Source organism: Protopterus annectens, chromosome 15.part0, assembly GCF_019279795.1.
Source record: "Protopterus annectens isolate FY-2018-M chromosome 15.part0, PAN1.0, whole genome shotgun sequence".
NCBI classification, from domain to species: domain Eukaryota; kingdom Metazoa; phylum Chordata; order Ceratodontiformes; family Protopteridae; genus Protopterus; species Protopterus annectens.
Window position 1 is genome coordinate 206,149,198 of NC_056749.1, and position 15,269 is coordinate 206,164,466.

The window sequence follows — 15,269 nt, forward strand, 5'->3', positions numbered from 1 at the left end:
TTGGTGTCAAGTAGGAATGGAAATCAAACCAGAAATAAATAAAACAGGCAGCAACTGAATGTACCAAAAAAACAAATGTAAGGAGACGAGAAGGCAAAAAATGTGGAAAATACATAAATATAGCTGCGGGTATAGAAATGCCTGGAAGAACCTGGAAGAACCTCATGTTTATCAGGATCTGACACAGAAATGGTTAAGGAGCTGAGAAGCATTGGAAACATGATCCACAAAGCATTATAGAAAATGATGAACTTTATATCATATGAAATCACCCATTACCAACAGTTCAAAAATATAGTAGTCCATTAAAAGAAGACACCAGAAGCATTGATCATTGAAATTGCTATACTCCGTTATTAGTGTGTTGCGTACAGAGCCCTAAAATGCCAGGATTTGCTGGCAGAAACGAGGGCAATTTGGAAAAAGGATATGCAGACAGTTCCAATAGTAGTAGGAGCCATGGGTCTCATAAAAAAAAGAATTTACAGCTACTGTTCTAATTGGTTAGTACTAGAGCTTCATGTAATGATGTAATATACATTTCTGGGACCAGTGTTCGCATCAAGTAATGTTGCAGATGTGTTGGAATCTTTATGCTACATCTGTTAAGTTGTGCTGCTGTTGGCCTCCACTTCTGGCCACTTAAGTTGCTGAAGTGACAGTACAGAGACCATTTGCTCAGCTTTGTGGTGCCCTTACTTTACTTTAGAATGTATTAAATATCAGTAAATACAAAAGGCAATACAGACTGAGGAATTGTTTCTCTTTTATAATACTGTTGCTGTGGGTAGATTGTTTAGGAACTTTTGATGGACTACGTTTACCTTTGTATAAAGAATTTGCCATGTCATTAACAAATATCGTGAAGGATAAAAGCTCATCCAGAAAAATGTTTCAGTTTGCGATTGTGCCAGTTCAGTTGCTTTTATGCCACAGAGATTATTTGAAAATATGGCCTTCTGTTTGATGTGGTACTTGGTCAGGTTGAGAATTTGCATCTGCATCTTTTGGTTTTGTGTTTTTCCAGTTATTTGAAAGGCTGAAAGGATTACGAAAATAGTACTTTTATTTGGAGACAGAATTGCATAAGTTGGTAAACGTTAGAAGTATAATGTTCTATGTATTCGTTGTTGGGTAATATTGAATTTGCAATATCTTGATAATTTTTAATGTGCAGATGTCTGTGCATTATTGGAAGTGATATCAATTTATAATTTTACTTTGTATTGTTAAGTATTTATCAAATTTCACATATTATGTCCACGTGTTTTATTTCCGTCTCTTGTAATTTTGGATACTCTTAATCAGGGATGTGTGTTTTCTATTCAGTAATATAAATATGATTTCTTAGGAGATGAAGAGTTGAGGAGACCCTGGAGAGGTGGAGATGTGCTCTAGAGAGGGGAGGAATGAAGGACAGCCGGACTAAGATGGAATGTATGTGTGTGAATGGAAGGGAGGATAGAGGTATGGTGAGGATACAGGGAGTAGAGTTGGCGAAGGTGGATGAGTTTAAATACTTGGGATTAACAGTCCAGAGTAATGGCGAGGGTGGAAGAGAGGTGAAGAAGAGAGTACAGACAGGGTGAGTTGGGTGGAGAAGAGTGTCAGGAGTGATTTTTGACAGACTAGTACCAGTAAGAGTGAAAGGGAAGGTCTACAAAAGGGTAGTGAGACCAGCTATGTTATATGGGTTGGAGACAGTGGCATTGACAAAAAGGCAGGAGTCAGAGCTGGATGTGGCAGAGTTAAAGATGTTAAGATTTGCACTGGGTGTGACGAGGGTAGAAAGGATTAGGAATAAGTATATTAGAGGGTCAGCCCAGGTTGGACAGTTTGGAGACCAGGCCAGAGAGGCGAGATTGCGTTGGTTTGGACATGTGCTGAGGCGGGATGCTGGGTATATTGGGGAAAAGCATGCTAAGGATGAGGCTGCCAGGTAAGAGGAAGGCCTAAGATAAGGTTTATGGATGTGGTTAGAGAGGACATGCAGGTGGTTGGTGTGACAGAGCAAGATGCAGAGGACAGGAAGAAATGGAAACGGGTAATCCGCTGTGGACGACCCCTAATTGGGAAAAACTGAAAGAAGGAGATGAAAAATAAAATACTTCTAAGGATAGTTCTTATACAATTTTGTACCTGTTTCAAATTTAATGAAGGCACAGGTTTACATTCTAAATTCTAAATTTGTTTACATTCTAAATTTGCTCCTATTCTGACTTTAACACATGGGAATTTGTCCATTTGTCAAGAAGGCACCTTTGTTTTACTGTATTTCACCTGATTTTGCAAATTGTCCCTGTACTGTTTGTTTTCAGCTGCTATCTGTAATGTCAGATTCATTCTGCATGATAGTGAATGGGTGCCATTTGCTTCCATCTGAAAACAAAGGAGACTTTAGGTCTTTTACTTTAATTCTCATTGTTGTGCAGGTAGATTGAGTTGTAAAAGTTTGTCTTGTGGCTGCCTATTTCGGGGGGGGGGGGGTACTGTTTTCAGATTAATTCTGTTTTTTTTTATTATTTACTTAGAAATAAAACACTACAGATGGAAAAAATTAAAGCCCGCCTTAAAGCAGAATTTGAAGTCTTGGAGTCTGAAGAGAGGCATCTAAAAGAATACAAGCAGGAAATGGACCTCTTGCTGCAGGAGAAGATGGCCCATGTAGAAGAGCTGAGACTGATCCATGCTGACATCAATGTGGTAAGTAGCAGTTTCTAAAATGGAAAATACCTGAAATTGCAGTGATGTTGGACAAATACTGTTGTATGCCTGTAATATCACCTTAGATTCTTGGCTTGCAATGCATGTGAAGGAAAGCATATATATACCCACATGCACTTGTTACATAGGTTTGTAACTGTGTAAGATTAGAGATAGTGACATCAAAAATCCACAAGTATCTTTGGCGTTGTACATAATGCTGACAGTGTAGGGAATTGTAGTTCTTGCCACTGTACATATTATAATTTAAACCAAAATATGTTGCACTCCCTCACATGCCCCTTACCATACTGGTATTGTATTAATGTGGTATTCTTCTCACTTCATGCTGTGTAAAGCTTGTAAGATGCCCTTTAGACCCCTTCATTGCTGGGTGATTATCTGGTTATTGAATGGTGCTTCATTGTGCCTGTTGTGATGTTGCTTCAGCCTTGTACTCTCAGCTGTTTGTGTCAAGGAGAAAGAGTTGTGACTTGCAAAGGCCTTGCCTTAGTAGTATGAGTAAAGGAGTATGTGTGTTGGTGTATATTGGGGATACTTAGTTAACCAGAAGTTAAAAAAAATCTGTATGTGCAAAGTAAACTGCAAGGTAACATTTAATTGGGTTTGGTATAACTTAATATTGCATAAAGAGTTCAGATACCTTTTTACAGGAGGATGTAGTTTTAGTCAAGATGTTCTAATTAAATGTTAAATGCATCTGGAAAATATTTGGGCATTGATTTGAAGTGACCTTGTAGCAAAACAGGTTGTATGCAAGAGGGGGATAGTATGTGTGCTGAAAGTTGCTTTCATACGAGTTTTGTATTGTATTGTAGTTGGTTGTGGGCATGGTATTAAATGAGTAACTGGCATACGTGAGTAGTTTGGAAAACAGTGTTTTGATGTATTTTTCAGTATTTGAAAAGCCTAAATTGGTTAGAACTGCCACATCATCTAACACATATATACAGCTTTTTACCAGGCTGTAGTTTATGATTAATTACTGAGACTAAACAGAAATTCCTTAAGATTTCAAGAGCAGGATACGTTTTTTCTTACACTTATTTCGTTGAATTGCAGTTCTATAATGCTTATAATTGTGCTGTACAATTAATCCACTACATTTTGCACTGTTATAAAGCTTGTTTCACTGCATTTATGTACTGTTTAATTGCATGTTTACTGAACTACTTGACTGTAAACTGCTTTTTCATACTGAGAGTCGTATTTTCTCTGTTTGTGAGTGCTCTATCCGTGCTTTTCTTTGCATTTTTGATTTTTCTGTGTTCTAGTCAGGTATCGTATAATTGATTTGTTTGCAGTTAAAAGCATTCTCTGGAGTCTCCTTGCTCCTTTATCTGTTTAAAACTTTCATTTAGTGGCTAGAGCTAGTAGCTGTAGTAGTGCGCATTACTGTAATTGCATTTTTATTTAATTATTAAACTGTAAACTGCTTTTTCATAATGAGACTTGTATTTTCTTAGTGAGTGCTCTTTCTATGCATTTATCTTGAGGTGTCTGTGTTCTGCTCAGGTGGCATAATCTTGATAGAGGCCTGCTGTTGTCTAAGCCTGGTAGTTTTGTTTGTTGAGTTTCCTGTGTTTCTGGCAGCCATTTTCTGCTGATAGTCTGCTGTCTTCATTATTATTGAAAATAACAGGGTTTCCTGACTTTCTGTAGCACGAGTGATTGGATAATAGCAGGGGCTAGTAGGACTGAGTAGTAATTCAATCTTCTTGATTCTTCCGTCCTGTATGGTATATAAAACATGTGCCTGAAAAAGGCTGTGCTTGTATTTACCTGGCTGTGGATTGTGATTCATTACTAAGACTAAACAGAAATTCCTTAAGATTGCAAGAGCATGATAAGTTATTTCTTACACTTATTTCATGGAATTGCAGTTCTGTAAGGCTTATAAGTGTGCTATACAGTTAATCTGCTACATTTTGCACTTATAAAGCTTTTTTACTCTTTCGCTGCATTTAGGTACTGTTTTAACTGTATTTTCCATTGCTAGATACTGTTTCATTACTCTAATTGCATGTTTACTGAATTACTTTACTGTTAACTGCTTTTTCATACTGAGAGTCATATTTTCTGTTTGTGAGTGCTCTAGCTGTGCTTTTCTGTGCATTTTTGATTTTTTTAGGTTTCTGTGTTTTAGTCCGGTGTCATAAAATTTATTTGTTTGCAGTTAAAAGCATTCTATTGAGTCTCCTTGCTCCTTTATCTGTTTAAAACTTTCATTTAGTGGCTACAGCTAGTAGCTGTAATACTTGGTGACTTTACAGTTGCCGGCCCGTACTGTATATTTGATCTGGGACACTCCTCCCAGTCTACTATCATTAGTTCATTTTACCTAACGGAGAGAGAACATTTGTGAAAGCCAGCCAACTTAGATTTTTAACCTTGAAATAACTTCTGTTTCAGCTTTCTCCTTTTCCACTTTACTAAAAAAAAAAAAAAAAAAAAAAATTCTAAGCTTGTTTCACCCCTTTCCTGTAACGAGTCTAGTCCAGATACAGATTTGCTATATCCAGGACTGTTTGTAAGCTCCTGAGCTTCCAAGTCTTTCTGTGCTAGAGGGAAACCTTCTGGCTTAAAATTGGGAGTGGTAAGCACTAGATAGCCTATCTACCACAAGAGGAGTGGTTTCTGACCCAGATTTTTGGTTTATTGGCCTTTTGGGCAGTTTCTTCCATCTCTTTCAACTTTCTGGCTTAAAAGCCTGTGTTCGCGCTTGTTTCCCCCCTTTTCTGTAACTAGTGTAGTCCAGATACAGATTTGCTGTGTCCAAGACTTTAAGCTTCTAAGCCCCCCCCCCCCAAGCCTTTTTGTTGGAGGGAAGACTTCTGGCTTATCTGTGGGAGTGGTAAGCACTATCTACCACAAGAGGAGTGGTTCCTGGTCCAAAATTGTAGTTTTTATTGGTCGTTTGGGCAGTTTTTCCATCTCTCTCAACTTTTCGGTTTAAAAGCCCGCGTTTGCTCTTATTTCCCGCCTTTCCTGTAACTAGTCTAGTCCAGATACAGACTTGCTGTATCCAGGACAGTTTGAAAGCTACTGAGCGGTGCCAGAGCCTGGTCATCAATTTTTTCCTTACATCTACTACTTCTCTCCTCTCCTGCAGTTATACTAGCTTATTAGTCTAGCACTTTACCAGACTTCTTTTAGCAGTTATTGTAGCACACAAGTGCTACCAGCATTAAACGTTCTACAAGGAAACGGATCTAGTACTTATTATCAATGCCCACCCCGCCAAGCATGTCTAAAGGTCAGTTCCCTGTGCTTTCTGCTATTAACCTGGTGAACTTGGGCATCCTGAGGCAATGTAGCAACTGCCTCATGTACACAGACAACCCTCTCCTCTTACCTCCCAACACTCAAGACTTGCGAGAGATGCACTTGTATATCCAAACTGGAAGCCACACACACTCCAGCCAAGACCGGAATAGCTGATCAAGAGGAGAAGGTCAACACTTGCACCACACCACATGGAACACATAGCCCTCTGGAACACATACCAGCACTGCCTTCACATAAAAACACAAACCACGCAGCCACCTTCCCGGAGGCTCTCAATAAAAATCTACCCAAGCAGCAGAGCCCTCCAAGGCAGAAACGCACTCGACCACCACAACACAACACTAATAATGAGACACATAACTCTTCTAAACAGTGTGCCACTCAACCAAAGCCCCTAAGGCAAAACAGCATGCCCAACACACTAGTCATAGGTGACTTGATAGTGAGGTACACTGATGTCCCACTCACTAGGTTAAATAAGGAGAAGGTAACAGTCGGCTGCCTGTCAGGTGCCAGGATCCGACACATAACCCATGCACTCAGGTCGCTCAACAACAGGTACAAATATGACTCTTGTCATTGTACATGTGGGTGTGAAATGACCTGAGACGTACCTCACTGGACTACATGAAAAGAGACTTGGAGGAGCTCTTGGATTATGTAGCCCAGGCGGTATGACCATAGCCCTGAGCAGCATCCTACCATCACAGAGAATGATACCACAGTACAAGCAGAAAATGATTGATTTCAGCAATTGGCTAAGTTTCTGGTGTCATTCTAAGGGGATCCAGTATCTGTCTGCCTGGGATGACATGATGACAGACCTCGATGCTTTGCTAGAGATGGCCTGCATCTGTCACCCCCGGGCTTCCGGATACTGGCCAAGGCTCCTGCCACCCCTGTAATGCCTTTTTTAGGCGGTGTTCCAAAGACCAAATTACCACCATAACAGTTATAAACAAGTGCAATCTGAGGGTCATGTTGCTCAACGCTGTAAGTCTAAGTCTCAAAATGCAGTCGCTCGAGGCACTCCTTCTAATGGAGAATATCGACATTTGTGCTGTAACAGAGACCTGGTTCAAGGCAGCAGAAAGCACCCCTGCACTACCAGGCTATAACTCATTCTACACCTTTCAGCCCTAGAACTTAGACCGAAGCTCCAAAGGCATTCATAAAGGATGCGCACACCTCCAGACTGGTAGCCCAACATAACACATCAGAGATACTTCAGGTGCAACTAACATTGGGTAAGACGGCGATTCAGGTCGTTGCCGGCTATAGGTCCCCAACCATGTCCCAAGACTCGCACTCCACATTCCTAAGCACCCTGGAGAATGTTAGGGTCCAACCTGACACTCTCTTACTAGGCAACTTCAACTACATCTCCATTTAACTGGGTAAACTACTCCTGTACCAATACACTTGCCCAAAGTTTCCTGGAGTTCATTAATTCCAATGCCCTGGACCAGCTCGTTCTTAGCAACATCCTTGACCTGGTCATTTACTAACATGGGGGACCATTGCTCTACACCAGTAGTTAGCTCCTCCCTGGTTAGATCCAACCACAAACTAATCACCTTGGAAATCCACATCCCTCCCATCCCCCAGCAAAGGTAACCACCATAAAAAACTCCTCCAAAGCTAACTTTGGGATCTTAAAAACAGAGGTAGCTAACTTCACGGCACCCATGCAAATGGACAGTAGTTGCGTGACTACAGAATCATACACCAATGCACTGTACGAACGCGTAAACAAATGCATGGATCTCACCATACCCAATAGTACCAAGACACACTCCTTCAAAAAAAGGAAGCAAATCTGGTGGTCCCCTGCTATAAACAAACTCTACAACAGGAGGAAACTGGTGTGGAATAAGGCGAAGTCCCCAAGACTGGAAAAACTCCCTTATCTGCCTCAACAAAATGTTAAGATCCCTCATCAAATCCTCTAAAGCTAGGTATGAAAACAGAATTGCAGCAGATAGTAGAGATAACCACAAGGCCTTCTATAGTTATGTAAGGGATCTCCATGGCAATACCCAAATTTGCTCTACGCTACTGCACAATAGTACCTCCTATACTGAGCCAATAGATATTGCCAGTATACTGGCCGACAGATTCAGTGCCAACTTTACCCCTCCCCCAATACCAGTAGATTGCCAGGCCCCCAGTATTACTGCTGCACAGGTCAAAACAGCACTGTCCAAGGCCAAGAATACAGCTTCTATGGGACCTGACAATATCCCTGGTTCTGTTTTACATGAAGTACAGAGTGAACTGGCACCTCACCGGTGTGCTCTGTTCAGTCACAGCCTCAACTCAGGTTTTGCCCCTGCCGAATGGCGTACTGCTACAGTTATCCCTCTCCATAAAGGAGGAGCGACTGCTGACTCTGGGAACTATCACCCCATTAGCCTGACGAGTCTTGTATGCAAAGCTATGGAATGTATCATCATGCACCTAATAAACAAAGATATAGGGAATCTCCAAACTCTGGTCACACACAGTTTGGTTTTGTGAAGGGTAGATCATGCCTGCTCAACTTGGTTGACTTCGAGTCAATTACCAGATCTGTGGATGAAGGTAACCTGGGTCATACAGCCTACCTTGATCTGGCCAATGCTTTTGATACCATTCCTCACCCAAGACTCCTAGAAAAACTCACTCAGCTTGGCATTAACCCCTATATCACTAGGTGGGTTGCAAACTGGCTCACAGAACCCACAGTGTGAAAGTAGCTGACTCCAAGTCAGACTGCCGAATTAGTCACGAGTGGAGTCCCACGGGGTCTGGTCCTGGGTACTCTCCTGTTTGGTATCTACTTCTCTAAGTCCAGGCCAACATGAAGGGACGCTGGCTGACAAAGTTCACAGACGATTGCAAGTTGGAAGCTATTATTAACTCCCACGGTGATGTTGACATCCTACAGAATGGCCTCACTGTGACCAATGACTGGTGTCAGAACCATGGCCTTAAGCTCAATGCCAAAAAATGTGTCATTGTCCTCTTTGGGAAAAACCTAGTTCCCATGAATTGTCACATTGATGGTAGTCCATGGAACACAGAAGACGTTCTAAGAGATCTGGGAACACAGGTTGACAGCAACCTCTCTTTTGATCACCACATTGCCACTGTGGTCAGAAAGTCCTTCTATGAGGCACATCTCATTACTAAGAATTTTGTATCTAAGAAGAAAGCGGTCATTGTCTCCCTCTACTCTTCCCTCATTAGGCCAGTCATAGTACAATGCCCCATTTGGCATGTACCTCACTAGACACCTGCAACGACTGGAGAGGCCGCAAAAGTACCTCACAAAGAGGATTCTAGGCATTAAACACTTGTCCTATATGGACAGACTCGGAAAACTTCAACTATTCTCTGTCTCATATCACCTACTTGGAGGCGATCTCTGCTTGACTTGCAAAGCCCATGTCTGACCCAGCTTAGTTAGAAATGCTGCATCTAACGAAATCCCAATCCCTCCGCACCACACGCTCCAACCTCATTACCGCAATTAACAGAACATGCTGAAGGGACAGGTTCATAACCCAGAGACTGCCCCTGCTATGGAACAGACTTCCCGTACATGTGAAGCAGAGCACTTCTCTGACCCTCTTCAAGAGAAATCTTGAGTAGATGGGAAACCGAAAATTCACCCCGAGGATAACAACCAGTGGCTCTACTCGACAGAGGCACTGGGAACTAAGGTCAGGTGGCACTATGCCAGGGTAATCCTATGGCTAGGCTTGCAAAGGCCCTAGGGCCACTAGCCTAGTATGCACCTATGAACCACCTATAAAATTATCCAGCATTCATTGACCTGTCCAGCAGAAAAAAAAAAAAAAAAATTTCATACAACTATGTTCCCAGTCTGCCATTGTGACTCTGTGACCAAAACCTCCTGTCTGTCTACAAACCTAGCAAATCTGCTGGGCTTTGTATGTACTTGTTTTTGCAAGTTTGCTAAGGTCTGGAACTCCTTACATACAGTGGATATAAAACGTGTACGCACCCCTGTTAAAATGCCAGGTTTTTGTGATATAAAAAAAATGAGACCACAGTAAATCTTTTCAAAACTTTTCCCACCTTTAATGTGACCTATAACCTGTAAAATTCAATTGAAAAACAAATCTGTTGGGGAAAAAATGTAAAAAAATAAAAAACGTACAATAAGCTGGTTGCATAAATGTGCACACTCTTAAACGAGTACTTTGTTGAAGCACCTTTTGATTTAATTACAACATTCAGTCTTCTTGTGTTAGGAGTCTATCATAATGGCACATCTTGACTTGGCAATATTTGCCACTCTTCCTTGCAAAAGTGCTCCAAATCTGTCAGATTGCGAGAGCATCTCTTGTGCACGGCTCTCTTCAGGTCACCCCACAAATTTTCTATTGGATTTAGGTCTGGGCTCTGGCTGGGCCATTCCAAAACTTTAATTTTCTTGTGGTGAAGCCATTCTTTTGTTGATTTGGATGTATGCTTGGGGTCATTGTCATGTTGAAAGATGAAATTCATCTTCAGCTTTCTAGCAGACTCCTGAAGGGTTTGGGCCAAAAGTCACCAGTATTTGGAACTGTTCATAATTCCCTCCACCTTGATTAAAGCCTCAGTTCCAGCTGAAGAAAAGCAACCCCAAAGCATGATGCTGCCACCCCAACATGCTTTACCGTGGGGATGGTGTTCTTTTGGTGATGCAAAGTGTTGTTTTTGTGCCAAATGTACCTATTGGAATTGTGGCCAAAAAGTTCAACTTTGGTCTCATCAGACCATAACACATTTAGGGTCAATAGCCTAGTAACCTTCAGTGAACCTATGAACGTCCACGCCCACGGTCAGATGCACTCCTGCTACCTGAACATGACAGATGTCTGCTAGACAGGCTGCCATCATGAGGACCGCCAAGACCACGACCAGCCATGTCTGGGTGAGGGCAACCACTGACAGAGCAGTGGAAGTAGTGCCACTGTGGGAGTGTGATTGGCACGTTGGCTAACAGATGATGTGGCTGACTTTTTATGCGCATGTGGATGCATCCCCCTTCCGAGCAGATGTTCCACCACAGGCATTGCCCTTTCCAACGTGTCATTCATCTGATCCTTTGAATCCGCAACATGGTGGAGGCAGTCATGCATATCGGCCTCTGCCATGTCTGCAACCCTTAGCATTTTTCTGGATGACCTATTGGAACATGCTTTCTCCTTCGTAACAGCCTTAAACATACGTCGAGTGGCAGGGGAGGACATATCTGGGTCAGGTGGAGAATGGACAGCAGGCCTCCTCTGAGCACCCCTTAACAACCCTCCTGTGTGACACCTTGCCCACACTTAGGCTGCATCCGGAGTCATCAGGCACTGAGACTGCAGTAATCACACTGCCCTAATAGTGTCTTACCCTCCACCTGTTCAATATGTGAGGGTTCACTGGAATGGGTTGGGGTTGGCGTATGCCTAGTGGCTGTGTCTGAAGAATTACAGGGGATGACTGTTTTTTTGTTTTTAAGGCAAATTTACATTTATATAAAAGTAATCGAACTGTATTAAGTTTGTTTACAAACATTATAGTTTGTATGTATTGCTGTATATCCTATAATCTAAGCAACATAACATAAATTGCTCAATTCCTGCCCTTTTTTGTTTAAAAAAAAAACTTCATTGAACCATCACTTAGGATATAGGCAATCTTACATTTATGTAAATGAAAACCAATCACTCTGACACAGTCCTAGCTGCAAGCATTTTACATCACAAACCATACTGCCACACTCCCAGTTGCAAACATTATTCATCCATTATAATCTACCCAGTCATTTTCAGTCAAACATTACATAGCTCATTTAAGTCCTGCCTTCTTTTAAATCTCATTCCTCCCCTGTATGTTTTGTTCCCACAATTTCCATTTTTTCGTATGTAGTTTGCTCCTATACTTTTCTAAAGTTCCCAATTCCAGTCATTTTATCTCTGTTAATATATTCAGTACTTCTGGTAAAGTTGGTTTATATTTTGATTTCCATTTTCTAGTAATGGCTTTTTTGACAGCCACCATAATTAGACACAGCAAGGCCTTATGTGTAGGCAATTCAGATTCTGTATTCTAGCTCAGAAAAATCATCTCCCTCATCATACCAGTCTGCCCACCCAGCATCTTCAACAGTGCATCCTGTAGGGAATCCTTAAAGTCTGCCAACTTGCCACACTCCCAGAAAATATGTTCCCAATTACCTCTTTCTTCCTCGTCACACCTCCAACATTTGGTGTCTACTTGAGGAAAAATTCTCTGGAGTCTACTTGAGGTATAAAAATATATATGCAAACATTTCCAAGCAAAAATCCTAAATCTTCTAGATTTTGTTGCATATTTGGGAAACATACATATATCCTCCTGCTGTTTCTTTGTGATTTGCTTATCCAATCTCTCTTCCCAATCCTTTGTAACCTCCTCTGGTTCTTATATAAAATATTGCATGATAACTATGCTCTTCTAATTATTTCTTTTCTAATGGTAGCTTCTGTTCTAGATTCTAGTAAAAACTCTACCAGTGCTGGCCTTTCATTTAGGACCCCCCCCAGTTTCTTTCTCTTTGCCTGCCTTCCCTATCAAGGATTGATATCAATCTGTAACCTGCAGTCCAAATACATTCTTGGTGCCTTCACTTTCTATCCTCTCTCTCTCTCTAGTTATTTGCTCCCATTACCTTGGTTCCTTTGCCTGTTTTTTTTCCAATAAATTTTAGCCCCTTCTTGCCTTTTGTCTATATCCCTAATTGCAGTCATCCCTATCAGCAGAATCTCCTTTCTCCACTCCCATGTTGGCTTAGTCCGTAAGATACTTTCTGCTACTTTATTCTGTATGATTGATTATTGTTGGTCTCCTTAAAGGCCTGCATCCAAGATCCCAGTCTCTCCTCGTTTCTTTGAGCCCCCCCCGTTTCATCATCATCACTTTCCACTTTGAATTCTTACCATTTTCCTTCTTGTGCTATGTATAGGAGCCTTAACTGTATAGCTCTGAAATAACTCTTCAAATCAGGTAATCCCAATTCGTCCTGTTCTGTTGGTATAATCTGCTTATCTCACATGACTCTTGCCATCTTCCCCTCCCAGATAAAGTCCTTTAGCTCTTTTATTAATTGCTATCCACAACTTCTCCTCTGGTTGATAAAAATATGCCTAACCTGCGTATAAGACTAATGGGACTAAAATATTTTAATTGCTTGAATCTTGCTATCCATATCCGTATAACACAGCTTCCATTTTCTCCGATTTTGTATTATATTTAGTTTAGTCTCTTCCCACATATCCTTAGCTGCCACATCAGAATAATTTTTAATTTCTACTCCTAAATACAGTTTTTCATGTCCCCATTTATATGGATATTGCTGAACCAATTCATATGCGAGTACGTAATTTACTGCTATTGCCACAACATGGTAATTTCTCTTTCTGGTTTTGTTGGGTATAAAATAGTATAATCTGCAATTAGAGCCAGCTTTTCTTGACTACCATATCAATTATATCCTTGAATTTCTGAGTCCCTCATTTTCTTTGCCATTAGTTCTAACTGTGATGCAAATAACAAAGGAGAAAGAGGACACCCCTGTCTGGTTCTTTTGCTCAAGCAAAAGTTATCAGAGAGGACCTCGCCTACTTTAATTTTCACCTCCAATGCCTCATATATCCTCCTCCTAATCAACCTTATAATTTTTTTTCGGGAAGTGCAAATGCTTCCATTGCCCTGCTCATAAAGTCCCAGCTTACTCTGTCAAATGCTTTCTCTGCATCAAGACCCACTAGCAACAATTTTATTTTCTTACATTCTGCTTCACTCTCTGGATCATCAGTGCTCTGTTAATGTTGTCAAATGTTTGCCTTCCCTCCGCAAAACCACATTGATCCATGTCTATCAATTTTGGCATCACTTTTACCATTGTTTTAGCCATTATAGAGATGAACACTTTATAATCATGGTTTAGTATGGAAATGGGACTGTAGGAAGCTGGACATAATGGATCTTTGCCCTCTTTAGGTATTACAGCTACCACTGCTTTCTTCCAGGATGTTGGTACTTTTCCTCGTCTTAAAATGCTGTTAAAACTTCTAGATCTTTATCAGTTTTTTCCCCCTTTTAGTTTCCAAACTTCCACAGGAATAATATCTATTCCTGGAGACTTTCCTGTAGATTGGTTATACATCACAATTTTTGTCTCCTATCCTAACCATTAGTAACTGAGCCTCGTCTACCTCTAACCTTGGCATATTTAATTCTTCCATAAACATTTCCATTTGTATCTTTTCTTGATTTCCATATTTCCGTGCTTTATATAGACTTTCATAGAATTTCCAAAATGTTTCTCAAACCTCAACAAGATCTCATTACCTTCCTTGTTACATGCTCTCTAAGCTTGGTGACAGCCCTTTCTACTTTCTGTTTCCTGAGTTGTTATGCTAAAAGTTTTTGTGCTCTAGTGTTATAAAAAAAACTGTTGCTTAACAGCAATCTTTCTAAATGTGTGCATATTATCAAGGTAAGCCCTTATGCTCTGCTTAGCATTCTGCAGTTGATCCTCTTGTTCTGTGACATTCCCCCTATTCTGCAATACTTTAACATTTGTCAGTCCCTGTAAATAATTATTGTTACTTTAACCATAGCTCCCTTTCTTTTATTTTCAGCATATTTTAAACTGCACTTAATTTTATCCCACTTCCTATATATTTTCAGAAGTAATCTCTATCCTCGCGCATAGCTCCTGAATACTCTTGCACTACCCATTCCTTAAATTCCTCTCTTCAACAGATAGTTGGGAAAGCACCATTCTCATTTTCATTTCATTACCCTGTGTTTTTATTTTAGTTATTATTGGCGCATGATCAGAAAGTTATTTGGTGTGTATCAAGACCCGCAATTAAATGCACATGTTCCTGTGAAATGTAAATTCTGTCTAGCCTAGCCCAGTTTTTATATCTTGGGGAATAATATGTAAATTCACTCCAAACTCCTGTTACTGAATTCACATATTCCTTGCCAAATATTTTCATAAATTTCTTCAAAAAATCTACCCTCCTTTGTTATACTTTTCCTTCTCAACAGGCACATCTTCACTGTTGGAAATCAAATTCCAGTCCTCATCTAGAAGTGATATTCCTTACTGAAAACTGATTATTTCTCTTAGAGTTTTCTTAAGCTCCATTGTAGCTATTTTAAGTGGAATATAAATACATGCCAGTGTAATCCTCCTGTATTGCCAGTAGCCCCTTAGC

At 40.6% G+C, this 15,269-nt stretch overlaps 1 protein-coding gene across 5 annotated transcripts in view; it reads left to right on the forward strand.

The window, feature by feature from the left end:
• Positions 1-15,269, forward strand: part of ZC4H2 (zinc finger C4H2-type containing) — a 517,031-nt gene that overhangs the window by 115,409 nt on the left and 386,353 nt on the right. For all 5 annotated transcript variants that reach the window (XM_044057709.1, XM_044057707.1, XM_044057705.1 and 2 more), the window contains one exon: positions 2,532-2,703. In XM_044057709.1, coding sequence (XP_043913644.1) covers positions 2,548-2,703 — 156 coding nt within the window. In that variant the 5' untranslated portion in view covers positions 2,532-2,547. The remainder of the gene's footprint in view (positions 1-2,531; positions 2,704-15,269) is intronic.